This window comes from Oncorhynchus mykiss, chromosome 1 (genome assembly GCF_057628025.1).
Source record: "Oncorhynchus mykiss isolate SJ-2025 chromosome 1, ASM5762802v1, whole genome shotgun sequence".
Classification (NCBI taxonomy): Eukaryota; Metazoa; Chordata; class Actinopteri; order Salmoniformes; family Salmonidae; genus Oncorhynchus; species Oncorhynchus mykiss.
In genome coordinates this window covers 1,419,218-1,447,189 of record NC_143022.1, presented here as the reverse complement: position 1 = coordinate 1,447,189, position 27,972 = coordinate 1,419,218, and the positions used below count along the sequence as shown (strand labels likewise).

The following is a 27,972-nucleotide window of genomic DNA, read 5'->3' as shown; positions in this document are numbered from 1 at the left end:
AAGGATCCCACCTGACCTCTTCTGCCTTCCATCTATGAGGGCATGTCATTTTCATTGTTAAGAGCGGTCACTCAAATATGTTGTCAATATAACAGACAATCTTGGACTTCATCCACTAGGGATGAAGGAAACAACTTACCAGGGAAGGACTAAACGCACTCCTCAATGAATGATACATTAGTTACATTACAGCTTAAAAGTGATTCAATTGTTTTTTCCACCCTCATTTTTTAAAATGTATTTTATTTCTCCTTTATTTAGCCAGGTAGGCTAGATCACCTTTATTTAACAAGTTAGGCTAGTTGAGAACACCTTTATTTAACCAGGTAGGCTAGTTGAGAACACCTTTATTTAACCAGGTAGGCCAGTTGAGAACAAGTTCTCATTTACAACTGTGACCTGGCCAAGATAAAGCAAAGCAGTGCGACACAGACACACAGTTACAAATGGAATAAACAATAAACAAGCCAATAACACAATAAACAAGTCAATGACACAGTAGAAAAAAGAAAGTCTATATACATTGTGTGCTAAAGGCATGAAGAGGTAGGCAATAAATAGGCCATAGGAGCGAAATTACAATTTAGCAGATTAACACTGGAGTGATAAATGAGCAGATGATGATGTAGAGATGTAGAGATATTAAGTTAAGATATAAAGATATAAAGATATAAGATATAGATATAAAGTAAATAAAATAAACAGTATGGGAATGAGATAGGTAAATTGGGTGGGCTATTTACAGATGGACTATGTACAGCTGCAGCGATCGGTAAACTGCTCAGATAGTTGATGCTTAAAGTTGGTGAGGGAAATAAACTTCAGCGATTTTTGCAATTCGTTCCAGTCACAGACAGCAGAGAACTGGAAGGAAAGGCGGCCAAATGAGGTGTTGGCTTTAGGGATGATCAGTGAGATATGCCTGCTGGAACGTCAATCTACATACAACAATATCCCATGACAAAGCAAAAACAAGTTTTTAGAAATGTTTTCAGATGTATATACATTTTTATTAAATATCACATTTACATAAATATCCAAACGACTCAAATCTTCATGGGTATTTATTGTTTATTTTACCTTTATTTAAGTAGGCAAGTCAGTTAAGAACAACATTCATATTTTCAATGACGGCCTAGGAACAGTGGGTTAACTGCCTGTTCAGGGGCAGAACGACAGATTTGTACCTTGTCAGCTCGGGGGTTTGAACTTGCAACCATTCTGGTTACTAGTCCAACGCTCTAACCACTAGGCTAGAATGATGGAGACCACAGTGTTCTTGGGGACCTTCAATGCTGCAGACATTTTTTAGTACCCTTCCCCAGATCTGTTCCTCGACACAATCCTGTCTTGGAGCTCTAAGGCAATTCCTTCGACCTCATGGCTTGGTTTTTGTTCTGACATGCACTGTCAACTGTGGGACCTTTATATAGACGTGTGTGTGCCTTTCCAAATAATGTCCAATCAATTGAATTTACCACAGGTGGACTCCAATCAAGTTGTAGAAACATCTCAAGATGATCAAGGGAAACAGGATGCACCTGAGCTCCATTTCGAGTCTCATAGCAAAGGGTAGGAATATTTATGTAAATAAGGTATCTACCTTTTTATTTAAAGATTTGCTAACATTTATAGACCTGTTATTGTTTTGTCATTATGGGGTATTGCGTGTAGATTGATGAGGAAAACAAATGATGCAATCCCTTTTAGAATAAGGCTGTAACGTAATAAATAAAAAGTGAACGTGACTGAATAGTTTCCACGGTAACATGATATTGTGTAATAATGTGACCAGGTTTGATTGAATATTTAGTTAATGTTTATTATCCGTACATGTCAATGAACTAAACTAACACCAGGGAGATACGAGAGAGATTTAAACATGCATTATTATGATATTCTGGATTGACAGTAGTTCAATTAACAAATATACAAATGCAAAACAATTCAAAAATAATCTCACCAGAAATCAAAATCCAATAAAACCCAAACAAATGTAAATCCGTAGTTGTAAAACACTAAACAGCAGGATTGTGCAGGAAGCCTACATATGGATGACAACACCATAAAACAGCTTCAAAATCAACAATATTTACAAGCAGTCACACATCTGTAATACTTCTGAGACTCTGGATTGTCTTGAGGGCATTGAGGAGGAGCATCCATGATTTAGGAGAAGGGATAGACCCTTCACACACGCTCTGTTTCTCCACTAGCAACGGGGAGAGTGTGACATCCTTATTCACCAGTCTTGTGTGCTATGAAGTCAGAACAACAACAGTCACAACTAAAGTGTATGCATCCCAAATGCCACTCTATTCCCTATAGGGCCAAAACTAGTGCACTTTGAAGGGAAGAGGATGCCATTTGGGACACACCCAGTGTTTTGGGGGGGGGGGGGGTTCTGGTGGTCGGGGGGAGCGAAGGGTCTGGTGGGCGAGCAGAAAGAGATGTTCTTCTCTCAGCACTGTTCAAAGCCAGCCATCAGAGACAGGGCAAGGGACTCCACTATTAGAGAGAAGAGAGAAAAGACCGTCAGGACGCCCCTCACAGCAGACGCCCCTCACAGCAGACGCCCCTCACAGCAGACGCCCCTCACAGCAGACGCCCCTCACAGCAGACACCACTCAGACAAACATCTTAATTTAACAGATCAGTGTGGAACTTACAGTGTGGAAATGACCCGCGGCAGACAGCTTTGTTCAGTATAGTCACCAGGAACATGTGACAGTTCTTGAAATCAGATTCCATCTTATCAATGGATTCGATCCTGGAAACGACAGAGGAACACAATTTTCAATGTTCATTTAAATCAAATTTGATTTGTCACATGCGGCAAAATACAAAAAGGTACCTTTATTTTATTTCACCTTTATTTAACCAGGTAGGCAAGTTGAGAACACCTTTATTTAACCAGGTAGGCCAGTTGAGAACACCTTTATTTAACCAGGTAGGCTAGTTGAGAACACCTTTATTTAACCAGGTAGGCCAGTTGAGAACACCTTTATTTAACCAGGTAGGCCAGTTGAGAACACCTTTATTTAACCAGGTAGGCCAGTTGAGAACACCTTTATTTAACCAGGTAGGCCAGTTGAGAACACCTTTATTTAACCAGGTAGGCCAGTTGAGAACACCTTTATTTAACCAGGTAGGCTAGTTGAGAACACCTTTATTTAACCAGGTAGGCTAGTTGAGAACACCTTTATTTAACCAGGTAGGCCAGTTGAGAACACCTTTATTTAACCAGGTAGGCTAGTTGAGAACACCTTTATTTAACCAGGTAGGCTAGTTGAGAACAAGTTCTCATTTACAACTGTGACCTGGCCAAGATAAAGCAAAGCAGTGATATACACATTAAATAAACAAACACACAGTCAATAACACAATAGAAAAATCTATGTACAGTGTGTAGGGGAAATATAGTAAGATTAGGGAGGTAAGGTAATAAATAGGGCCATAGTGGCGAAGTAATCAATTTAGCAGATTAACACTGGAGTGATAGATGTCAAGATGATGATGTGCAAGTAGAGATACTGGGGTGCAACAGAGCAAAATAAATAACAAGGGGATGAGGTAGTTGGATGGACTATTTACAGATGTGTACAGGTGCAGTGATCCGTAAGCTGCTCTGACAGCATACTTATTTTCCACCAAAATGTGCAAATAAATTCATTAAAAATCCTACAATGTGATTTTCTGGATTTTTGTCCCTCATTTTGTCTGTCGTAGTTGAAGTGTACCTATGATGAAAATTACAGGCCTCTCTCATCTTTTTAAGTGGGAGAACTTGCACAATTGGTGGCTGACTAAATACTTTTTTTTGCCCCACTGTATATCTTAAAATCTGTGAAGGTTATTTAATAGTTTTTACAAAAGCTATTTAAATTTAAGGACATAAATACCCTGACCAGAGGATAAACATATCTTCAAATTTCTGTTTAGGTTATTTAATAGTTTAATATTTAGTTTTTAATTTAACGGCATCACCAGCTATGCTCCAATCGCCGGAAGGAGGAAAACAATCGCAACAAATTGGACTCGCCGTTGTTTCCAGGCATCATAAGGTGAGTACAGCGACGATTCTTACACTAATTAGCAGAATAACATTCATTGTAAAATTGAAAAGCAAAGACCATCAGTGGTCCTTCGAGACAGATATACACTCTACTTAACAGAAACACATGAGATTGATTTTAATCATGGATGATTTCTCTAATAAATGACACCACTCACTTCCACGCTCCGAAGCCAACCTGCCAGCGGTCTGAGAAGATGAGGACCAGATTGAGAACCTTCATGATCGCCTCCTTCACAAAGCTCACCTGGAGACGAAACATCGCCGGTTACATTATGAAAACTAACATTAAATAATGTGATGCGTTCTGAATGCTCCAGTGTTGATCTCTGCAGGGGTTCTGTGTTTTCTTTAGCAGGACTGCATCACCTTCCCTCATGAGATGGAACATTTCTCCATGGGGAGAGTGGGACAGCTTCACTTACTCATGGGGGACAGCTATACCTCTTAGGAGGGCAGGTATACATCTAGCAGGACAGGTATACATCTAGCAGGACAGGTATACATCTAGCAGGACAGGTGTACATCTAGCAGACAGGTATACATCTAGCAGACAGGTATACATCTAGCAGACAGGTATACATCTAGCAGACAGGTATACATCTAGCAGACAGGTATACATCTAGCAGACAGGTATACATCTAGCAGACAGGTATACATCTAGCAGACAGGTATACATCTAGCAGACAGGTATACATCTAGCGGACAGGTATACATCTAGCGGACAGGTATACATCTAGCGGACAGGTATACATCTAGCGGACAGGTATACATCTAGCGGACAGGTATACATCTAGCGGACAGGTATACATCTAGCGGACAGGTATACATCTAGCGGACAGGTATACATCTAGCGGACAGGTATACATCTAGCGGACAGGTATACATCTAGCGGACAGGTATACATCTAGCGGACAGGTATACATCTAGCGGACAGGTATACATCTAGCGGACAGGTATACATCTAGCGGACAGGTACACATCTAGCGGACAGGTACACATCTAGCGGACAGGTACACATCTAGCGGACAGGTACACATCTAGCGGACAGGTACACATCTAGCGGACAGGTATACATCTAGCGGACAGGTATACATCTAGCGGACAGGTATACATCTAGCGGACAGGTATACATCTAGCGGACAGGTATACATCTAGCGGACAGGTATCTGTAGCAAAGGTAGACCAGTATCTAGTAGTACAGCTATCGAGTGGACAGGTATTGTCAAACATCTCATTCCAATATTATGGGCATTAATATGGAGTTGGTCCCTCCTTTGTTGCTATAACAGCCTCCACTCTTGTGGGATGGCTTTCCACTATGTTGGACATGTGCACTATAAGAGCTCAGTGACCTTCAACATGGGTAGCACCTTCATAGGATGCTACCTTTCCAACAAGTAATTTTGAATACATTTCTGCCCTGCTGGAGCTGCCCAGGTCAACAGTAAGTGCAGTTATTGTGAAGTGGAAACGTAAAGGAGCATCAACGGCTCAGCTGCAAAGTGGTAGGCCACACAAGCTCACAGAACGGTACGGCCGAATGCTGCAGCACTTAAGAATAGTCTGTCCTCGGTTGCAACACTCACTACTGAGTTCCAAACTGCCACTTGAAGCAACGTCAGCACAAGAACTGTTCGTCTGGAGCTTCATGAAATGGGTTTCCGTGGCCGAGCAGCCGCACACAAGCCTAAGATCACCATTCTCAATGCCAAGCGTCGGCTGGAGTGGTGTAAAGCTCGCCGCCATTGGAGCCGTGGAAACACGTTCTCTGGAGTGATGAATCACGCTTCACCATCTGGCAGTCCGAAGGACAAATCTGGGTTTGGCGGATGCCAGGAGAACGCTACCTGCCCCAATGCATAGTGCCAACTGTAACGTTTGGTGGAGGAGGAATAATAGTCTGGGGCTGTTTTTCATGGTTCGGGCCCCTTAGTTCCAGTGAAGAGAAATCTTAACGCTACAGTATACAATGACATTCTAGATGATTCTGTGCTTCCAACTTTGTGGCAACAGTTTGGGGAAGGACCTTTCCTGTTTCAGCATGACAATGGCCCCGTGCACAAAGCCTGATCCGTACATAAATGGTTTGTCGAGATTGGTGTGGAAGAACTTGACTGGCCTGCACAGAGCCCTGACCTCAACCCCATCAAAACCTTTGAGATGAATTGGAACGCCGACTGCGAGCCAGGCCTAATCGTCCAACATCAGTGCCCGACCTCACTAATGCTCGTGGCTGAATGGAAGCAAGTCCCCTCAGCAATGTTCCAACATCTAATGGAAAGCCTTTCCAGAAGGATGCTGTTATAGCAGCAAATGGGCACCAATCCACAGGCATTAGCCTATGATTTTGGAATGAGATGTTTGACGAGCAGGTGTCCACATACTGTTGGGTAATATAGTGTATATAGTGGATCAGTATCTATAAGACAGGTATCCATCTTACCTTCTCTCGCAATAGACAACGGTCGTGGATAGTGGACAGGTATCTGTAGTGGATCTTAATCAGCTGGTCCAGGTCTTTAGCCTCCTGGACTTGGTGCTGGAACTCCAGTCCAGTGCTGTGAAGAATCTAACAAGACAGGGATATCGCCAAGTACGATATGGAACGTTTAGATATTGACCAGAAATCTATCTAGACATGTAATATGATTAGAGCTCCATACAGATGCCTGATGGGAAACTTCTGAACTACAACTAACGCGTCAACTAGAGCTACACTACAACAGCACTACACCTAGCCGAGCACTACACCTGGCCGAGCACTACACCTAGCCGAGCACTACACCTAGCCGAGCACTACACCTAGCCGAGCACTACACCTAGCCGAGCACTACACCTAGCCGAGCACTACACCTAGCCGAGCACTACACCTAGCCGAGCACTACACCTAGCCGAGCACTACACCTAGCCGAGCACTACACCTAGCCGAGCACTACACCTAGCCGAGCACTACACCTAGCCGAGCACTACACCTAGCCGAGCACTTCACCTAGCCGAGCACTACACCTAGCCGAGCACTACACCTAGCCGAGCACTTCACCTAGCCGAGCACTACAACTAGCCGAGCACTACAACTAGCCGAGCACTACACCTAGCCGAGCACTACACCTAGCCGAGCACTACAACTAGCCGAGCACTACACCTAGCCGAGCACTACACCTAGCCGAGCACTACACCTAGCCGAGCACTACAACTAGCCGAGCACTACAACTAGCCGAGCACTACAACTAGCCGAGCACTACACCTAGCCGAGCACTACACCTAGCCGAGCACTACACCTAGCCGAGCACTACACCTAGCCGAGCACTACAACTAGCCGAGCACTACACCTAGCCGAGCACTACACCTAGCCGAGCACTACACCTAGCCGAGCACTACACCTAGCCGAGCACTACACCTAGCCGAGCACTACACCTAGCCGAGCACTACACCTAGCCGAGCACTACACCTAGCCGAGCACTTCACCTAGCCGAGCACTTCACCTAGCCGAGCACTTCAACTAGACTAGCACTTCAACTAGACTAGCACTTCAACTAGACTAGCACTTCAACTAGACTAGCACTTCAACTAGAGCTACACTACAACAGCACTACACCTGGACGAGCACTACACCTAGCCGAGCACTACACCTAGCCGAGCACTACACCTAGCCGAGCACTACACCTAGCCGAGCACTACACCTAGCCTAGCACTACACCTAGCCTAGCACTTCAACTAGACTAGCACTTCAACTAGACTAGCACTTCAACTAGACTAGCACTTCAACTAGACTAGCACTTCAACTAGAGCAACACTACAACAGCACTACAACTAGCCTAGCACTACACCTAGCCTAGCACTACACCTAGACTGGCACTACACCTAGACTACAACTAGTCTAGTACTGGCTACCTCCATCTCTTCCAATGATGACCTTTGAACTTGACTAGGAGTAATACATGTCCACTTTGTGTCCACTTACTCTAGTCATGTCCACTATGTCTCAGACTTCTTACCCTAGTCATGTTCACGGTCTCGGACAACCTCTTACCCTGGTCACAATGTAGTTGTGGAGGCTGTTGACGAAGTGCATCAGTTTGACCCTAAGCAGAAACATCCTGTGGATCTGCTGGTTGATTGGCTCTTTAGCCTTCACCTCCTCCGGTGTCCCTTCCAACCGCTTAGCTGCTACTGTCAAATCTATAGGAGGAAACAATCCAGCATTAATTAACACCTATGGTGTGGTCATGACGTTCAGAAATCCCTGATGTTTTGAGAGAATCTTCTTATTTGACCTTATATATATATATATATATATATATTATATTTGATTGTGAAGCAGACGGATTACCAGGATGCGCTGACAAGCTGGCAAGTGTCTTCACTGGCATTTTCAACCTCTCCCAGTCCCAGTCTGTAATACCAACATGTTTCAGGCAGACCACTATAGTGCCTGTGCCCAAGAACGCCAAGCTAACCTGTCTAAGTGCCCCGTAGCACTAACATCTGTAGTCATGGTTCACATCAACACCAGCATCCCAGAAAACCTGGACCCACTCCAATTCACATGCTGTTTTTTACCATGTGTTTTTCAGTCCAAATGAACGGTTTCTAATAATAGTCCAGTTGCTTATAAAAGGACTTGTTCAGAAATATAGGAACGTTCTGGAATAGATATCTGTTGGAGAAGGAAAACCATCTTGATGGCATTAACTCTTCCCAGTAGGGATAAGGGGAACGTTCTGGAATAGATATCTGTTGGAGAAGGAAAACCATCTCTTCCCAGTAGGGATAAGGGAAACGTTCTGGAATAGATATCTGTTGGAGAAGGAAAACCATCTCTTCCCAGTAGGGATAAGGGGAACGTTCTGGAATAGATATCTGTTGGAGAAGGAAAACCATCTCTTCCCAGTAGGGATAAGGGGAACGTTCTGGAATGTGATGGAGAAGGAAAACCATCTCTTCCCAGTAGGGATAAGGGGAACGTTCTGGAATAGATATCTGTTGGAGAAGGAAAACCATCTCTTCCCAGTAGGGATAAGGGGAACGTTCTGGAATAGATATCTGTTGGAGAAGGAAAACCATCTCTTCCCAGTAGGGATAAGGGAAACGTTCTGGAATAGATATCTGTTGGAGAAGGAAAACCATCTTGATGGCATTAACTCTTCCCAGTAGGGATAATGGGAACGTTCTGGAATAGATATCTGTTGGAGAAGGAAAACCATCTCTTCCCAGTAGGGATAAGGGAAACGTTCTGGAATAGATATCTGTTGGAGAAGGAAAACCATCTCTTCCCAGTAGGGATAAGGGGAACGTTCTGGAATAGATATCTGTTGGAGAAGGAAAACCATCTCTTCCCAGTAGGGATAAGGGAAACGTTCTGGAATAGATATCTGTTGGAGAAGGAAAACCATCTCTTCCCAGTAGGGATAAGGGGAACGTTCTGGAATGTGATGGAGAAGGAAAACCATCTTGATGGCATTAACTCTTCCCAGTAGGGATAAGGGGAACGTTCTTCAGAACTGTATGTTGGTTTTGAATTTATCCATCTGAGGGGGGAAATTAGCTTAAAATACATAACAGTACAGTTTTGTAATTTTCAATTTCCAGGTAGGGAAACTTTTCTAAGGTCATCTTAAAACAGGAGATATTCTAGTCAAGGGTCCTGTTCTTGAACGGACATCAAATCATTATGTGTTGTTATATGTTTCCTTGTGTCGATTGTCAATAAAGTTTATAGAATTGAGATTCAAAGTGAGAGAAAGACAAGGAGAGAGACAGAGGGGGGAGAGAGAGACAGAGGGGGGAGAGAGAGACAGAGGGGGGAGAGAGAGACAGAGGGGGGAGAGAGACAGAGGGGGGAGAGAGAGAGACAGAGGGGGGAGAGAGACAGAGGGGGGAGAGAGAGAGACAGAGGGGGGGAGAGAGACAGAGGGGGGGAGAGAGACAGAGGGGGGAGAGAGACAGAGGGGGGAGAGAGACAGAGGGGGGAGAGAGACAGAGGGGGGAGAGAGACAGAGGGGGGAGAGAGACAGAGGGGGGAGGGAGACAGAGGGGGGAGAGAGAAGAGAGGGGAGAGAGAGAAGAGGGGGGGGGGGGGGTGCGGGAGAGAAAGAAGAGAGGGGGGGGGGGGGGAGGGGGAGGGCAGAGCGATAGAGACCGAGTAATACTAGACTTACCACTGAATGCCAGCGTGTCCAGACTGTATTTGGCCCATTTGATCTGCAGCAGCAGCAGGAACACCTGGTTGTAGATCCTCTGACACTCTGAGCTGACCACAATGTCAACAGGCCAGGGCACCTTCAGGACAACCCACAAGAGAAACATAGAATCAATCCCAAATGGCACTCTGAACTGTTTAGTGCACTAAGTCGCATATTCCTGTGTATTCTGATACCTACAAATGGTCGAATTAACTTGAAAATAGGGAGTGTACTATATAGGGAATAGGGTGCCGTTTGGGGAGGTACACTAGTCACATTTCATCTACTGCAGTGTAAGAGTATAGTGTGGCTGCTGATTCTGATCTTCCCCCTGACCTTTCCCAACCCAGACTAAAGATCTAGAAGCTTCTGAACACCATCTCTGCTTTACTCGTGGAGAACAGGCTGCTCTGGCCAATGAATGGTGCTCCATTTATTCAAGTCAGATCAAAGCTGAATCAATGTCTACAAGATCACATAATGATCGTGTTCTACATAACAGAACCCAATACAATAGCATTGTATAACGCTACGTTATCATGTAGCCGAAACTCCACAGCCGCGAGCTACTAGGCAAAATACAGAGAGGCTATACTACAGTTTACCACCACCTGTTCTGTAATAGAGGCTATGCTACAGTTTACCACCATCTGTTCTATAATAGAGTTTTGGAATAGGTTTCATTTCTCAGAACAAGAATAGACTGATGAGTTTCAGAAGGAAGTTTTTTGTTTCTGGCCATTTTGGGCCTGTTATCGAACCCACAAATGCTGATGCTCCAGATACTCAACTAGTCTAAAGGACAGTTTTATTGCGTCTTTAATCAGAACAATTGTTTTCAGCTGTGTTAACATAATTGCAAAAGGGTTTTCTAATGATCAATTAGCCTTTTAAAATGCTAAACTTGGATTAGCTAACACAACGTGCCACTGGAACACAGGAGTGATGGTTGCTGATAATGGGCCTCTGTTAAAGTTGTAAATGACTGGAAACAGTACACTGTCTACACTGTATTTCTGATCAATTTGATGTTATTTAAATGGACAGAAAAAAAGCGCACAGATACGTGTAGGGAAGGACACCACAGAAACGTGTAGGGAAGGACACCACAGAAACGTGTAGGGAAGGACACCACAGATACGTGTAGGGAAGGAGACCACAGATACGTGTAGGGAAGGAGACCACAGATACGTGTAGGGAAGGACACCACAGATACGTGTGTTTAAAGTAGAGGTAAAGAAACACAGAACACATGCGAAGAAGCTTCTGGACCTTTAATCCGGCGAAAAAAATGGTCAGGGAAAAGTCGGATCTGCAGCGAAAATGTTATCAGTATTGTGGATAAGGTTGGTAGGAGACTCACCTTGTAACTAAGGGTCAAACCATCCAGATTATTAAGTCTGTTTCTACCACAGCCAACCTGTTATCATGTGGATAAGGTTGGTAGGAGACTCACCTTGTAACTGAGGGTCAAACCATCCAGATTATTAAGTCTGTTTCTACCACAGCCAACCTGTTATCATGTGGATAAGGTTGGTAGGAGACTCACCTTGTAACTGAGGGTCAAACCATCCAGATTATTAAGTCTGTTTCTACCACAGCCAACCTGTTATCATGTGGATAAGGTTGGTAGGAGACTCACCTTGTAACTGAGGGTCAAACCATCCAGATCATTAATAGTCTGTTTCTACCACAGCCAACCTGTTATCATGTGGATAAGGTTGGTAGGAGACTCACCTTGTAACTGAGGGTCAAACCATCCAGATTATTAAGTCTGTTTCTACCACAGCCAACCTGTTATCATGTGGATAAGGTTGGTAGGAGACTCACCTTGTAACTGAGGGTCAAACCATCCAGATTATTAATAGTCTGTTTCTACCACAGCCAACCTGTTATCATGTGGATAAGGTTGGTAGGAGACTCACCTTGTAACTGAGGGTCAAACCATCCAGATTATTAATAGTCTGTTTCTACCACAGCCAACCTGTTATCATGTGGATAAGGTTGGTAGGAGACTCACCTTGTAACTGAGGGTCAACCCATCCAGATTATTAATTGGCTGTTTCTTTCTGACTGGATCTATCGTCTCCAGGAAGATGGACAACCTGGAAATCAGACATTTTTCATTTTACTTTATTGTGACAATAAATTCAATGCCATCAAAATGGAAAAAACAACTATTAGCCAATCACTATTGTTGATTTACATCCTGTGTGATCAGTTAGCCTATCAACTCACTGAAATCTCTCAAAACCAGAGCAAACCCTAACCAATGAGAGCCCAGTCAGTGTGGGGTGTAACCAATGAGAGCCCAGTCAGTGTGGGGTGTAACCAATGAGAGCCCAGTCAGTGTGGGGTGTAACCAATGAGAGCCCAGTCAGTGTGGGGTGTAACCAATGAGAGCCCAGTCAGTGTAGGGTGTAACCAATGAGAGCCCAGTCAGTGTGGGGTGTAACCAATGAGAGCCCAGTCAGTGTGGGGTGTAACCAATGACAGCCCAGTCAGTGTGGGGTGGTTGTGTTGCAGTACCTGCTGCTGTCCTCTGGACACCGCTGTCCCACAGCTTCCTGCAGTTGAACGTTGAGGAACGCCAGTTGCTGCCAGCTCTCCTTCTCCAGGACCTTATCAAAGATGGCTGTATAGAAGTCATACATGGTGTCTCCTGCCTCCAACAGGAAGTAGTTCCTCATGGCCTGAAGGTACTCCAGCAGTCTGGGGGTTAAAGGTTAGGGTGAGTCTAGGGCCTATAACAGCTGTAGAAGTCATACTGGGGGACCTCAGCAGTCTGGGGGTTAAAGGTTAGGGTGAGTCTAGGGCCTATAACAGCTGTAAAAGTCATACTGGGGGACCTCAGCAGTCTGGGGGTTAAAGGTTAGGGTGAGTCTAGGGCCTATAACAGCTGTAGAAGTCATACTGGGGGACCTCAGCAGTCTGGGGGTTAAAGGTTAGGGTGAGTCTAGGGCCTATAACAGCTGTAGAAGTCATACTGGGGGACCTCAGCAGCCTGGGGGTTAAAGGTTAGGGTGAGTATAGGGTTTGGGGGAGGGGCCAGGGACACCTGTGCTAGTCAGTCCTACAGTACTGGAACTATTAATGAGTCCCAAATGATACGGTATTCCCTATATAGTGCACTACTTTGACCAGGGCCAATAGGGCTGTGGTGCACTATATAGGGCAGTCCAACCCTCTTCCTGGAGATCTACTGTCCTGTAGGTTATCAGCCCAATCCTAATTTAGCATATCTGATTCAGCTAGTTAAGGTCTTGTTGAGTAGCTAATTAGTAGAATGTGTTAAATTAGGATTGGACCGAAAACCTACAGGACAGTAGATCTCCAGGAAGAGGGTTGGACTGAAAACCTACAGGACGGTAAATCTCCAGGAAGAGGGTTGGACTGAGAACCTACAGGACAGTAGATCTCCAGGAAGAGGGTTGGACTGAAAACCTACAGGACAGTAGATCTCCAGGAAGAGGGTTGGACTGAAAACCTACAGGACGGTAAATCTCCAGGAAGAGGGTTGGACTGAAAACCTACAGGACAGTAGATCTCCATGAAGAGGGTTGGACTGAAAACCTACAGGACAGTAGATCTCCAGGAAGAGGGTTGGACTGAAAACCTACAGGACAGTAGATCTCCAGGAAGAGGGTTGGACTGAAAACCTACAGGACAGTAGAACTCCAGGCAGAGGGTTGGGCTGAAAACCTACAGGACGGTAAATCTCCAGGAAGAGGGTTGGACTGAAAACCTACAGGACAGTAGATCTCCAGGAAGAGGGTTGGACTGAAAACCTACAGGACAGTAGATCTCCAGGAAGAGGGTTGGACTGAAAACCTACAGGACAGTAGATCTCCAGGAAGAGGGTTGGACTGAAAACCTACAGGACAGTAGAACTCCAGGCAGAGGGTTGGGCAGCCCTGATATAGGAAATAGTTATCAACAGTAGTGCACTATATAGGAAATAGCGTGTCATTTGGGATGAAGCTTATACCCACTCAATGATACGGTACCTGGTATGTTTCAATGAACTAGGTCAATGACCTTAATTGATGAATGAAGTACAAGGGAAGAATGAACATCTCCAGACAAACACCTGGCCCTGGAGGACTAGAGACATGAGACAGAGTACTGACTGACAGACACCTGGAGGACTAGAGACATGAGACAGAGTACTGACTGACAGACACCTGGAGGACTAGAGACATGAGACAGAGTACTGACTGACAGACACCTGGAGGACTAGAGACATGAGACAGAGTACTGACTGACAGACACCTGGAGGACTAGAGACATGAGACAGAGTACTGACTGACAGACACCTGGAGGACTAGAGACATGAGACAGAGTACTGACTGACAGACACCTGGAGGACTAGAGACATGAGACAGAGTACTGACTGACAGACACCTGGAGGACTAGAGACATGAGACAGAGTACTGACTGACAGACACCTGGAGGACTAGAGACATGAGACAGAGTACTGACTGACAGACACCTGGAGGACTAGAGACATGAGACAGAGTACTGACTGACAGACACCTGGAGGACTAGAGACATGAGACAGAGTACTGACTGACAGACACCTGGAGGACTAGAGACATGAGACAGAGTACTGACTGACAGACACCTGGAGGACTAGAGACATGAGACAGAGTACTGACTGACAGACACCTGGAGGACTAGAGACATGAGACAGAGTACTGACTGACAGACGTATTGAGTTTACCTGTAGTCCTTCTTCAGGGTGGTCATGAGGTTGCCACAGCACTCAATGTATCTCTTCTGGATGTGTGGGTAGAGGCAGGAGCGCAGCGTCAGCTCAAATGTCTGACACGTCACCGACTCAGACGAACGGTCCACGATCACGTCACCGCCTGAGAACCTCTCGTGGAAGTCACTCTGCTCCAGGTACAGCCTGGAGGGGGGGGGGATTAGGAGTTACCAGAGCTGGGTTACTCTTTCTGGAGCCACCAAACAAGCTAAAACTTAACATAATCAAGATATTTTAATTAAATTATAGTTTTTCCACTAATTGGTCTTTTTTAAATTTTATTTCACCTTTATTTAACCAGGTAGGCTAGTTGAGAACACCTTTATTTAACCAGGTAGGCTAACTGTGACCTGGCCAAGATAAAGCAAAGCAGTGCAGCACACACAACACAGAGTTACACATTAAAATTAAAAAGCGTACAGTCAGTAACACAATAGAGAAGAAAGATTTGTCTATTTATGTACAGTGTTCAAATGTAGAAGAGTAGGGAGGTAGCCAATAAATAGGCCATAGAGGCGAAAATAATTACAATTTAGCATTAATACTGGAATGGTAGGTGTGCAGATGATGATGTGCAAGTAGAGATACTGGGGTGCAAAGGAGCAAGAGGGTAAGTAATAATATGGGGATGAGGTTGTTTGATGGGCTATTTACAGATGGGCTGTGTACAGGTACAGTGATCGGTAAGCAGCTTTGACAGCTGGTGCTTAAAGTTAGAGGGGGAGATTTGAGTCTCCCGCTTCAGTGATTTTTTGCAATTCGTTCCAGTCATTGGCAGCTGAGAGCTGGAAGGAAACGCGGCCAAAGGGGGTGTTGGCTTTGGGGATGATCAGTGAGATATACCTGCTGGAGCGCGTGCTACGGGTGGTTGTTGCTATGGTGACCGGTGAGCTGAGATAAGGCGGAGCTTTACCTAGCAAAGACTTATAGATGACCTGGAGCCAGTGGGGTTGGAACAGGGAGTAAAAGGAGCAGGTTTCTGGGCACGGAATAATAGATTCAAGACAACGTACAGACAAAGGTGGTAGGATGTGAATACAGTGGAGGTAAACCTTGGCATTGAGTGACGATGAGAGAGGTTTTGTCTCTAGAGGCACCATTTAAGCCAGGTGCCGTCACTGCATGTGTGGGGGGTGGAACATAAGGGCTAGCTAAGGGATAATGAGCAGGGCTGGCGGCTCTACAGTGAAATAAGACAAAAATAACTAACCAAAACAGCAATAGACAAGGCATATTGACATTAGGGAGAGGCATATGTAGCCGAGTGATCATAGGGTCCAGTGAGTACCTAGGCGAGCTAGCCGGGAGAAGGGCCTAGCTCGAGGCTAGCTCCAGGCTAACTGGCGCTTGCTTCAGGACAGAAACCCCCTCGGACTGTTACCTCGGTAGACCAGTTGTGATGAATCGGCGGGGCTGAGGTTCCAGGCCAATTGGCAAGAGGTAATTGAAGCACAAGGATTGCTTGAAGGAATCTCTTCGGCTAGCTGGGAGATGGGCCTAGTTTGAGGCTAGCTCCAGGCTAACTACTATCTAGTTATTGGCTAGCTCCTGAAGGGGGTTCCGGTTCAAAAGTGTAAAAATAGCAGATCCATACCACATTGCGTGAGGCGGATTGCAGGAGAGTATGTTCAGCCGCCTCGGCCCCTACCCCGCGCCGCCTCGGCCCCTACCCCGCGCCGCCTCGGCCCCTACCCCGCGCCGCCTCGGCCCCTACCCCGCGCCGCCTCGGCCCCTACCCCGCTCCAAGTATACTCTCCTCCACTCACCTGGCGAAGTTGATGGCCAGTAGAGGGTCATGTATGTCATCCATCTGTAGATGCTGAGCTACAATCGACTGCATCTTGATCAGGCTCTGCTTAGTGGCCTGTTGCTCGGTGACCGTATCCACGGGGGAGTCGTCCCGGCAACGGAGGCGGGACTGAACAGACTCCAGAAAAAGAGTGTACAAGCTCTTCCTTTCTGCATCTAAAACACACAGAGAACATTAGGAACCCAAGCAGTAAGCATCTAAAACACACAGAGAACATTAGGAACCCAAGCAGTAAGCATCTAAAACACACAGAGAACATTAGGAATCCAAACAGTAAGTATCTAAAACACACAGAGAACATTAGGAACCCAAGCAGTAAGCATCTAAAACACACAGAGAACATTAGGAATCCAAACAGTAAGTATCTAAAACACACAGAGAACATTAGGAACCCAAGCAGTAAGTATCTAAAACACACAGAGAACATTAGGAATCCAAGCAGTAAGCATCTAAAACATACAGAGAACATTAGGAATCCAAGCAGTAAGTATCTAAAACACACAGAGAACATTAGGAATCCAAGCAGTAAGCATCTAAAACACACAGAGAACATTAGGAACCCAAGCAGTAAGTATCTAAAACACACAGAGAACATTAGGAACCCAAGCAGTAAGTATCTAAAACACACAGAGAACATTAGGAACCCAAGCAGAAAGCATCTAAAACACACAGAGAACATTAGGAACCCAAGCAGAAAGCAGGTGTGTTGCACCATACGGCCATGCTTCACTAGATTATAGCTCAAGGCTCAGGGATGAGATAGGAACAATTTTATGGTTCCATAATATTGTATATTCTGAAAAACACAAACTATGTTTTTCAGGCATAAGCAGTACTCAAACTCCCCTGTCTCCCATCTCAAACACATCTCTCTGTACCACACTCTGCATTAGAAACACTAGCCTGGTGACCAATTACAGACCAGCTACAGCCATCGGTCTGCTCAGCCTCTATAGACCAACACTGACCTCTAGTGGAGCCATCGGTCTGCTCAGCCTCTACAGACCAACACTGACCTCTAGTGGAGCCATCGGTCTGCTCAGCCTCTACAGACCAACACTAACCTCTAGTGGAGCCATCGGTCTGCTCAGCCTCTACAGACCAACACTGACCTCTAGTGGAGACATCGGTCTGCTCAGCCTCTACAGACCAACACTGACCTCTAGTGGAGCCATCGGTCTGCTCAGCCTCTACAGACCAACACTGACCTCTAGTGGAGACATCGGTCTGCTCAGCCTCTACAGACCAACACTGAGCTCTAGTGGAGCCATCGGTCTGCTCAGCCTCTACAGACCAACACTAACCTCTAGTGGAGCCATCGGTCTGCTCAGCCTCTACAGACCAACACTGAGCTCTAGTGGAGCCATCGGTCTGCTCAGCCTCTACAGACCAACACTGACCTCTAGTGGAGCCATCGGTCTGCTCAGCCTCTTTACAGTCCAGGTTCTTGAGGAGCTGCATGCTCTTCCCAGCCATGATGATCTGTTTGAGGACCGGCTTGAGGAAGGAGACCATGGTGAGCTGAGACTTCGATCCCTGTTCCCCTGCGCTGCTCCCGCTGGCCGCGTCACTCAGCTTGTCCTCGCTCTCCACCGTCTCGGAGATACTGTACAAGGTGTAGGTGGCGTACCAAAAGTCTCTGTGATTCACTGGTACGTCTTTGTTCCTGGGTTGGGAGATACAGACAAGGTAGGGGTCAGGACCATTGATTTATATATACACACACTAGATGACTAATATAGGGGGTGCTGTGTTGAAGCCAAACACGCCTCCATGTTGGTACCCCCCCACTTTATGAAGGTCTACATTCATATATACCATGTTTATTCTATTACAGACACTGTACGTTATACTATGTGAGCTTTTATATACAAATCATATCATAAAAACCACATTGAAAACCTGGTTGTTTTATTCAATTCAGAATTTGAAGAGGCATGCCGTATGTAGCCATGTCACATGGATATTCTCATTTTGGAAAAAGCCTTTTCAGTGTTAAAATAGGATCAACTAACAGACATATAATACGTCTCTAAAATGGCACCCTATTCCCTGAAGTGCACTATTCCCTATGGGCTCTGGTATAAAGTAGTGCACTATTCCCTATGGGCTCTGGTGTAAAGTAGTGCACTATTCCCTATGGGCTCTGGTGTAAAGTAGTGCACTATTCCCTATGGGCTCTGGTGTAAAGTAGTGCACTATTCCCTATGGGCTCTGGTCTAAAGTAGTGCACTATTCCCTATGGGCTCTGGTCTAAAGTAGTGCACTATTCCCTATGGGCTCTGGTGTAAAGTAGTGCACTATTCCCTATGGGCTCTGGTCTAAAGTAGTGCACTATTCCCTATGGGTTCTGGAGTAAAGTAGTGCACTATTCCCAATGGGCTCTGGTGTAAAGTAGTGCACTATTCCCTATGGGCTCTGGTGTAAAGTAGTGCACTATTCCCTATGGGTTCTGGTCTAAAGTAGTGCACTATTCCCTATGGGCTCTGGTGTAAAGTAGTGCACTATTCCCTATGGGTTCTGGTCTAAAGTAGTGCACTATTCCCTATGGGCTCTGGTTTAAAGTAGTGCACTATTCCCTATGGGCTCTGGTCTAAAGTAGTGCACTATTCCCTATGGGCTCTGGTGTAAAGTAGTGAACTATTCCCTATGGGCTCTGGTGTAAAGTAGTGCACTATTCCCTATGGGTTCTGGAGTAAAGTAGTGCACTATTCCCTATGGGCTCTGGTGTAAAGTAGTGCACTATTCCCTATGGGCTCTGGTCTAAAGTAGTGCACTATTCCCTATGGGTTCTGGAGTAAAGTAGTGCACTATTCCCAATGGGCTCTGGTGTAAAGTAGTGCACTATTCCCTATGGGCTCTGGTGTAAAGTAGTGCACTATTCCCTATGGGCTCCGGTGTAAAGTAGTGCACTATTCCCTATGGGTTCTGGTCTAAAGTAGTGCACTATTCCCTATGGGCTCTGGTTTAAAGTAGTGCACTATTCCCTATGGGCTCTGGTCTAAAGTAGTGCACTATTCCCTATGGGCTCTGGTTTAAAGTAGTGCACTATTCCCTATGGGCTCTGGTGTAAAGTAGTGCACTATTCCCTATGGGTTCTGGAGTAAAGTAGTGCACTATTCCCTATGGGCTCTGGTGTAAAGTAGTGCACTATTCCCTATGGGCTCTGGTCTAAAGTAGTGCACTATTCCCTATGGGTTCTGGAGTAAAGTAGTGCACTATTCCCTATGGGCTCTGGTGTAAAGTAGTGCACTATTCCCTATGGGCTCTGGTCTAAAGTAGTGCACTATTCCCTATGGGCACTGGTGTAAAGTAGTGCACTATTCCCTATGGGCTCTGGAGTAAAGTAGTGCACTATTCCCTATGGGCTCTGGTCTAAAGTAGTGCACTATTCCCTATGGGCTCTGGTCTAAAGTAGTGCACTATTCCCTATGGGTTCTGGAGTAAAGTAGTGCACTATTCCCTATGGGCTCTGGTGTAAAGTAGTGCACTATTCCCTATGGGCTCCGGTGTAAAGTAGTGCACTATTCCCTATGGGTTCTGGTCTAAAGTAGTGCACTATTCCCTATGGGCTCTGGTGTAAAGTAGTGCACTATTCCCTATGGGTTCTGGTCTAAAGTAGTGCACTATTCCCTATGGGCTCTGGTTTAAAGTAGTGCACTATTCCCTATGGGCTCTGGTCTAAAGTAGTGCACTATTCCCTATGGGCTCTGGTGTAAAGTAGTGCACTATTCCCTATGGGCTCTGGTGTAAAGTAGTGCACTATTCCCTATGGGCTCTGATCTAAAGTAGTGCACTATTCCCTATGGGCTCTGGTCTAAAGTAGTGCACTATTCCCTATGGGCTCTGGTGTAAAGTAGTGCACTATTCCCTATGGGTTCTGCTGTAAAGTAGTGCACTATTCCCTATGGGCTCTGGTCTAAAGTAGTGCACTATTCCCTATGGGTTCTGGAGTAAAGTAGTGCACTATTCCCTATGGGCTCTGGTGTAAAGTAGTGCACTATTCCCTATGGGCTCTGGTCTAAAGTAGTGCACTATTCCCTATGGGTTCTGGAGTAAAGTAGTGCACTATTCCCTATGGGCTCTGGTGTAAAGTAGTGCACTATTCCCTATGGGCTCTGGTGTAAAGTAGTGCACTATTCCCTATGGGTTCTGGAGTAAAGTAGTGCACTATTCCCTATGGGCTCTGGTCTAAAGTAGTGCACTATTCCCTATGGGCTCTGGTCTAAAGTAGTGCACTATTCCCTATGGGTTCTGGAGTAAAGTAGTGCACTATTCCCTATGGGCTCTGGTGTAAAGTAGTGCACTATTCCCTATGGGCTCCGGTGTAAAGTAGTGCACTATTCCCTATGGGTTCTGGTCTAAAGTAGTGCACTATTCCCTATGGGCTCTGGTCTAAAGTAGTGCACTATTCCCTATGGGTTCTGGAGTAAAGTAGTGCACTATTCCCTATGGGCTCTGGTGTAAAGTAGTGCACTATTCCCAATGGGCTCCGGTGTAAAGTAGTGCACTATTCCCTATGGGTTCTGGTCTAAAGTAGTGCACTATTCCCTATGGGTTCTGGAGTAAAGTAGTGCACTATTCCCTATGGGCTCTGGTGTAAAGTAGTGCACTATTCCCTATGGGCTCCGGTGTAAAGTAGTGCACTATTCCCTATGGGTTCCGGTCTAAAGTAGTGCACTATTCCCTATGGGCTCTGGTGTAAAGTAGTGCACTATTCCCTATGGGTTCTGGTCTAAAGTAGTGCACTATTCCCTATGGGCTCTGGTGTAAAGTAGTGCACTATTCCCTATGGGTTCTGGTGTAAAGTAGTGCACTATTCCCTATGGGCTCTGGTCTAAAGTAGTGCACTATTCCCTATGGGTTCTGGAGTAAAGTAGTGCACTATTCCCTATGGGCTCTGGTGTAAAGTAGTGCACTATTCCCTATGGGCTCTGGTCTAAAGTAGTGCACTATTCCCTATGGGTTCTGGAGTAAAGTAGTGCACTATTCCCTATGGGCTCTGGTGTAAAGTAGTGCACTATTCCCTATGGGCTCTGGTGTAAAGTAGTGCACTATTCCCTATGGGCTCTGGAGTAAAGTAGTGCACTATTCCCTATGGGCTCTGGTCTAAAGTAGTGCACTATTCCCTATGGGCTCTGGTCTAAAGTAGTGCACTATTCCCTATGGGTTCTGGAGTAAAGTAGTGCACTATTCCCTATGGGCTCTGGTGTAAAGTAGTGCACTATTCCCTATGGGCTCCGGTGTAAAGTAGTGCACTATTCCCTATGGGTTCTGGTCTAAAGTAGTGCACTATTCCCTATGGGCTCTGGTGTAAAGTAGTGCACTATTCCCTATGGGTTCTGGTCTAAAGTAGTGCACTATTCCCTATGGGCTCTGGTTTAAAGTAGTGCACTATTCCCTAAGGGCTCTGGTGTAAAGTAGTGCACTATTCCCTATGGGCTCTGGTTTAAAGTAGTGCACTATTCCCTATGGGCTCTGGTGTAAAGTAGTGCACTATTCCCTATGGGCTCTGGTGTAAAGTAGTGCACTATTCCCTATGGGCTCTGGTGTAAAGTAGTGCACTATTCCCTATGGGCTCTGGTGTAAAGTAGTGCACTATTCCCTATGGGCTCTGGTCTAAAGTAGTGCACTATTCCCTATGGGCTCTGGTGTAAAGTAGTGCACTATTCCCTATGGGCTCTGGTTTAAAGTAGTGCACTATTCCCTATGGGCTCTGGTTTAAAGTAGTGCACTATTCCCTATGGGCTCTGGTGTAAAGTAGTGCACTATTCCCTATGGGTTCTGGAGTAAAGTAGTGCACTATTCCCTATGGGCTCTGGTCTAAAGTAGTGCACTATTCCCTATGGGCTCTGGTCTAAAGTAGTGCATTATTCCCTATGGGTTCTGGAGTAAAGTAGTGCACTATTCCCTATGGGCTCTGGTGTAAAGTAGTGCACTATTCCCAATGGGCTCTGGTGTAAAGTAGTGCACTATTCCCTATGGGCTCTGGTGTAAAGTAGTGCACTATTCCCTATGGGCTCCGGTGTAAAGTAGTGCACTATTCCCTATGGGTTCTGGTCTAAAGTAGTGCACTATTCCCTATGGGCTCTGGTGTAAAGTAGTGCACTATTCCCTATGGGTTCTGGTCTAAAGTAGTGCACTATTCCCTATGGGCTCTGGTTTAAAGTAGTGCACTATTCCCTATGGGCTCTGGTCTAAAGTAGTGCACTATTCCCTATGGGCTCTGGTTTAAAGTAGTGCACTATTCCCTATGGGCTCTGGTGTAAAGTAGTGCACTATTCCCTATGGGTTCTGGAGTAAAGTAGTGCACTATTCCCTATGGGCTCTGGTGTAAAGTAGTGCACTATTCCCTATGGGCTCTGGTCTAAAGTAGTGCACTATTCCCTATGGGTTCTGGAGTAAAGTAGTGCACTATTCCCTATGGGCTCTGGTGTAAAGTAGTGCACTATTCCCTATGGGCTCTGGTCTAAAGTAGTGCACTATTCCCTATGGGCTCTGGTTTAAAGTAGTGCACTATTCCCTAAGGGCTCTGGTGTAAAGTAGTGCACTATTCCCTATGGGCTCTGGTTTAAAGTAGTGCACTATTCCCTATGGGCTCTGGTGTAAAGTAGTGCACTATTCCCTATGGGCTCTGGTGTAAAGTAGTGCACTATTCCCTATGGGCTCTGGTGTAAAGTAGTGCACTATTCCCTATGGGCTCTGGTGTAAAGTAGTGCACTATTCCCTATGGGCTCTGGTCTAAAGTAGTGCACTATTCCCTATGGGCTCTGGTGTAAAGTAGTGCACTATTCCCTATGGGCTCTGGTTTAAAGTAGTGCACTATTCCCTATGGGCTCTGGTTTAAAGTAGTGCACTATTCCCTATGGGCTCTGGTGTAAAGTAGTGCACTATTCCCTATGGGTTCTGGAGTAAAGTAGTGCACTATTCCCTATGGGCTCTGGTCTAAAGTAGTGCACTATTCCCTATGGGCTCTGGTCTAAAGTAGTGCATTATTCCCTATGGGTTCTGGAGTAAAGTAGTGCACTATTCCCTATGGGCTCTGGTGTAAAGTAGTGCACTATTCCCAATGGGCTCTGGTGTAAAGTAGTGCACTATTCCCTATGGGCTCTGGTGTAAAGTAGTGCACTATTCCCTATGGGCTCCGGTGTAAAGTAGTGCACTATTCCCTATGGGTTCTGGTCTAAAGTAGTGCACTATTCCCTATGGGCTCTGGTGTAAAGTAGTGCACTATTCCCTATGGGTTCTGGTCTAAAGTAGTGCACTATTCCCTATGGGCTCTGGTTTAAAGTAGTGCACTATTCCCTATGGGCTCTGGTCTAAAGTAGTGCACTATTCCCTATGGGCTCTGGTTTAAAGTAGTGCACTATTCCCTATGGGCTCTGGTGTAAAGTAGTGCACTATTCCCTATGGGCTCTGGAGTAAAGTAGTGCACTATTCCCTATGGGCTCTGGTGTAAAGTAGTGCACTATTCCCTATGGGCTCTGGTCTAAAGTAGTGCACTATTCCCTATGGGTTCTGGAGTAAAGTAGTGCACTATTCCCTATGGGCTCTGGTGTAAAGTAGTGCACTATTCCCTATGGGCTCTGGTCTAAAGTAGTGCACTATTCCCTATGGGCTCTGGTGTAAAGTAGTGCACTATTCCCTATGGGTTCTGGAGTAAAGTAGTGCACTATTCCCTATGGGCTCTGGTCTAAAGTAGTGCACTATTCCCTATGGGCTCTGGTCTAAAGTAGTGCACTATTCCCTATGGGTTCTGGAGTAAAGTAGTGCACTATTCCCTATGGGCTCTGGTGTAAAGTAGTGCACTATTCCCTATGGGCTCCGGTGTAAAGTAGTGCACTATTCCCTATGGGTTCTGGTCTAAAGTAGTGCACTATTCCCTATGGGCTCTGGTGTAAAGTAGTGCACTATTCCCTATGGGTTCTGGTCTAAAGTAGTGCACTATTCCCTATGGGCTCTGGTTTAAAGTAGTGCACTATTCCCTATGGGCTCTGGTCTAAAGTAGTGCACTATTCCCTATGGGCTCTGGTGTAAAGTAGTGCACTATTCCCTATGGGCTCTGGTGTAAAGTAGTGCACTATTCCCTATGGGCTCTGGTCTAAAGTAGTGCACTATTCCCTATGGGCTCTGGTCTAAAGTAGTGCACTATTCCCTATGGGCTCTGGTGTAAAGTAGTGCACTATTCCCTATGGGTTCTGGTGTAAAGTAGTGCACTATTCCCTATGGGCTCTGGTCTAAAGTAGTGCACTATTCCCTATGGGTTCTGGAGTAAAGTAGTGCACTATTCCCTATGGGCTCTGGTGTAAAGTAGTGCACTATTCCCTATGGGTTCTGGTGTAAAGTAGTGCACTATTCCCTATGGGCTCTGGTCTAAAGTAGTGCACTATTCCCTATGGGTTCTGGAGTAAAGTAGTGCACTATTCCCTATGGGCTCTGGTGTAAAGTAGTGCACTATTCCCTATGGGCTCTGGTCTAAAGTAGTGCACTATTCCCTATGGGTTCTGGAGTAAAGTAGTGCACTATTCCCTATGGGCTCTGGTGTAAAGTAGTGCACTATTCCCTATGGGCTCTGGTGTAAAGTAGTGCACTATTCCCTATGGGTTCTGGAGTAAAGTAGTGCACTATTCCCTATGGGCTCTGGTCTAAAGTAGTGCACTATTCCCTATGGGCTCTGGTCTAAAGTAGTGCACTATTCCCTATGGGTTCTGGAGTAAAGTAGTGCACTATTCCCTATGGGCTCTGGTGTAAAGTAGTGCACTATTCCCTATGGGCTCCGGTGTAAAGTAGTGCACTATTCCCTATGGGTTCTGGTCTAAAGTAGTGCACTATTCCCTATGGGCTCTGGTCTAAAGTAGTGCACTATTCCCTATGGGTTCTGGAGTAAAGTAGTGCACTATTCCCTATGGGCTCTGGTGTAAAGTAGTGCACTATTCCCTATGGGCTCCGGTGTAAAGTAGTGCACTATTCCCTATGGGTTCTGGTCTAAAGTAGTGCACTATTCCCTATGGGTTCTGGAGTAAAGTAGTGCACTATTCCCTATGGGCTCTGGTGTAAAGTAGTGCACTATTCCCTATGGGCTCCGGTGTAAAGTAGTGCACTATTCCCTATGGGTTCTGGTCTAAAGTAGTGCACTATTCCCTATGGGCTCTGGTGTAAAGTAGTGCACTATTCCCTATGGGTTCTGGTCTAAAGTAGTGCACTATTCCCTATGGGCTCTGGTTTAAAGTAGTGCACTATTCCCTATGGGCTCTGGTCTAAAGTAGTGCACTATTCCCTATGGGCTCTGGTGTAAAGTAGTGCACTATTCCCTATGGGCTCTGGTGTAAAGTAGTGCACTATTCCCTATGGGCTCTGGTCTAAAGTAGTGCACTATTCCCTATGGGCTCTGGTCTAAAGTAGTGCACTATTCCCTATGGGCTCTGGTGTAAAGTAGTGCACTATTCCCTATGGATTCTGCTGTAAAGTAGTGCACTATTCCCTATGGGCTCTGGTCTAAAGTAGTGCACTATTCCCTATGGGTTCTGGAGTAAAGTAGTGCACTATTCCCTATGGGCTCTGGTGTAAAGTAGTGCACTATTCCCTATGGGCTCTGGTCTAAAGTAGTGCACTATTCCCTATGGGTTCTGGAGTAAAGTAGTGCACTATTCCCTATGGGCTCTGGTGTAAAGTAGTGCACTATTCCCTATGGGCTCTGGTGTAAAGTAGTGCACTATTCCCTATGGGTTCTGGAGTAAAGTAGTGCACTATTCCCTATGGGCTCTGGTCTAAAGTAGTGCACTATTCCCTATGGGCTCTGGTCTAAAGTAGTGCACTATTCCCTATGGGTTCTGGAGTAAAGTAGTGCACTATTCCCTATGGGCTCTGGTGTAAAGTAGTGCACTATTCCCTATGGGCTCCGGTGTAAAGTAGTGCACTATTCCCTATGGGTTCTGGTCTAAAGTAGTGCACTATTCCCTATGGGCTCTGGTCTAAAGTAGTGCACTATTCCCTATGGGCTCTGGTTTAAAGTAGTGCACTATTCCCTAAGGGCTCTGGTGTAAAGTAGTGCACTATTCCCTATGGGCTCTGGTCTAAAGTAGTGCACTATTCCCTATGGGTTCTGGAGTAAAGTAGTGCACTATTCCCTATGGGCTCTGGTGTAAAGTAGTGCACTATTCCCTATGGGCTCCGGTGTAAAGTAGTGCACTATTCCCTATGGGTTCTGGTCTAAAGTAGTGCACTATTCCCTATGGGTTCTGGTCTAAAGTAGTGCACTATTCCCTATGGGCTCTGGTTTAAAGTAGTGCACTATTCCCTAAGGGCTCTGGTGTAAAGTAGTGCACTATTCCCTATGGGCTCTGGTTTAAAGTAGTGCACTATTCCCTATGGGCTCTGGTCTAAAGTAGTGCACTATTCCCTATGGGCTCTGGTGTAAAGTAGTGCACTATTCCCTATGGGCTCTGGTGTAAAGTAGTGCACTATTCCCTATGGGTTCTGGTCTAAAGTAGTGCACTATTCCCTATGGGCTCTGGTGTAAAGTAGTGCACTATTCCCTATGGGTTCTGGTCTAAAGTAGTGCACTATTCCCTATGGGCTCTGGTTTAAAGTAGTGCACTATTCCCTATGGGCTCTGGTGTAAAGTAGTGCACTATTCCCTATGGGCTCTGGTGTAAAGTAGTGCACTATTCCCTATGGGCTCTGGTGTAAAGTAGTGCACTATTCCCTATGGGTTCTGGTGTAAAGTAGTGCACTATTCCCTATGGGCTCTGGTCTAAAGTACTGCACTATTCCCTATGGGTTCTGGAGTAAAGTAGTGCACTATTCCCTATGGGCTCTGGTGTAAAGTAGTGCACTATTCCCTATGGGCTCTGGTCTAAAGTAGTGCACTATTCCCTATGGGTTCTGGAGTAAAGTAGTGCACTATTCCCTATGGGCTCTGGTGTAAAGTAGTGCACTATTCCCTATGGGCTCTGGTGTAAAGTAGTGCACTATTCCCTATGGGTTCTGGAGTAAAGTAGTGCACTATTCCCTATGGGCTCTGGTCTAAAGTAGTGCACTATTCCCTATGGGCTCTGGTCTAAAGTAGTGCACTATTCCCTATGGGTTCTGGAGTAAAGTAGTGCACTATTCCCTATGGGCTCTGGTGTAAAGT

The 27,972-nt window shown here is 45.6% G+C and overlaps 1 protein-coding gene across 1 annotated transcript in view; it reads right to left on the bottom strand.

Annotated features, from left to right (window-relative positions):
* Positions 1-1,801: 1,801 nt before the first annotated feature.
* Positions 1,802-27,972, bottom strand: part of tubgcp5 (tubulin gamma complex component 5) — a 47,624-nt gene continuing 21,453 nt past the window's right edge. Inside the window, exons 13-23 of the mRNA XM_090226973.1 lie at positions 18,239-18,504; positions 16,795-16,993; positions 14,984-15,172; positions 12,790-12,972; positions 12,281-12,365; positions 10,237-10,357; positions 8,109-8,257; positions 6,522-6,647; positions 4,234-4,322; positions 2,670-2,770; positions 1,802-2,508 (exon numbers count right to left, since the gene is read on the bottom strand). Coding sequence (XP_090083099.1) covers positions 2,462-2,508; positions 2,670-2,770; positions 4,234-4,322; positions 6,522-6,647; positions 8,109-8,257; positions 10,237-10,357; positions 12,281-12,365; positions 12,790-12,972; positions 14,984-15,172; positions 16,795-16,993; positions 18,239-18,504 — 1,555 coding nt within the window. The 3' untranslated portion in view covers positions 1,802-2,461. The remainder of the gene's footprint in view (positions 2,509-2,669; positions 2,771-4,233; positions 4,323-6,521; positions 6,648-8,108; positions 8,258-10,236; positions 10,358-12,280; positions 12,366-12,789; positions 12,973-14,983; positions 15,173-16,794; positions 16,994-18,238; positions 18,505-27,972) is intronic.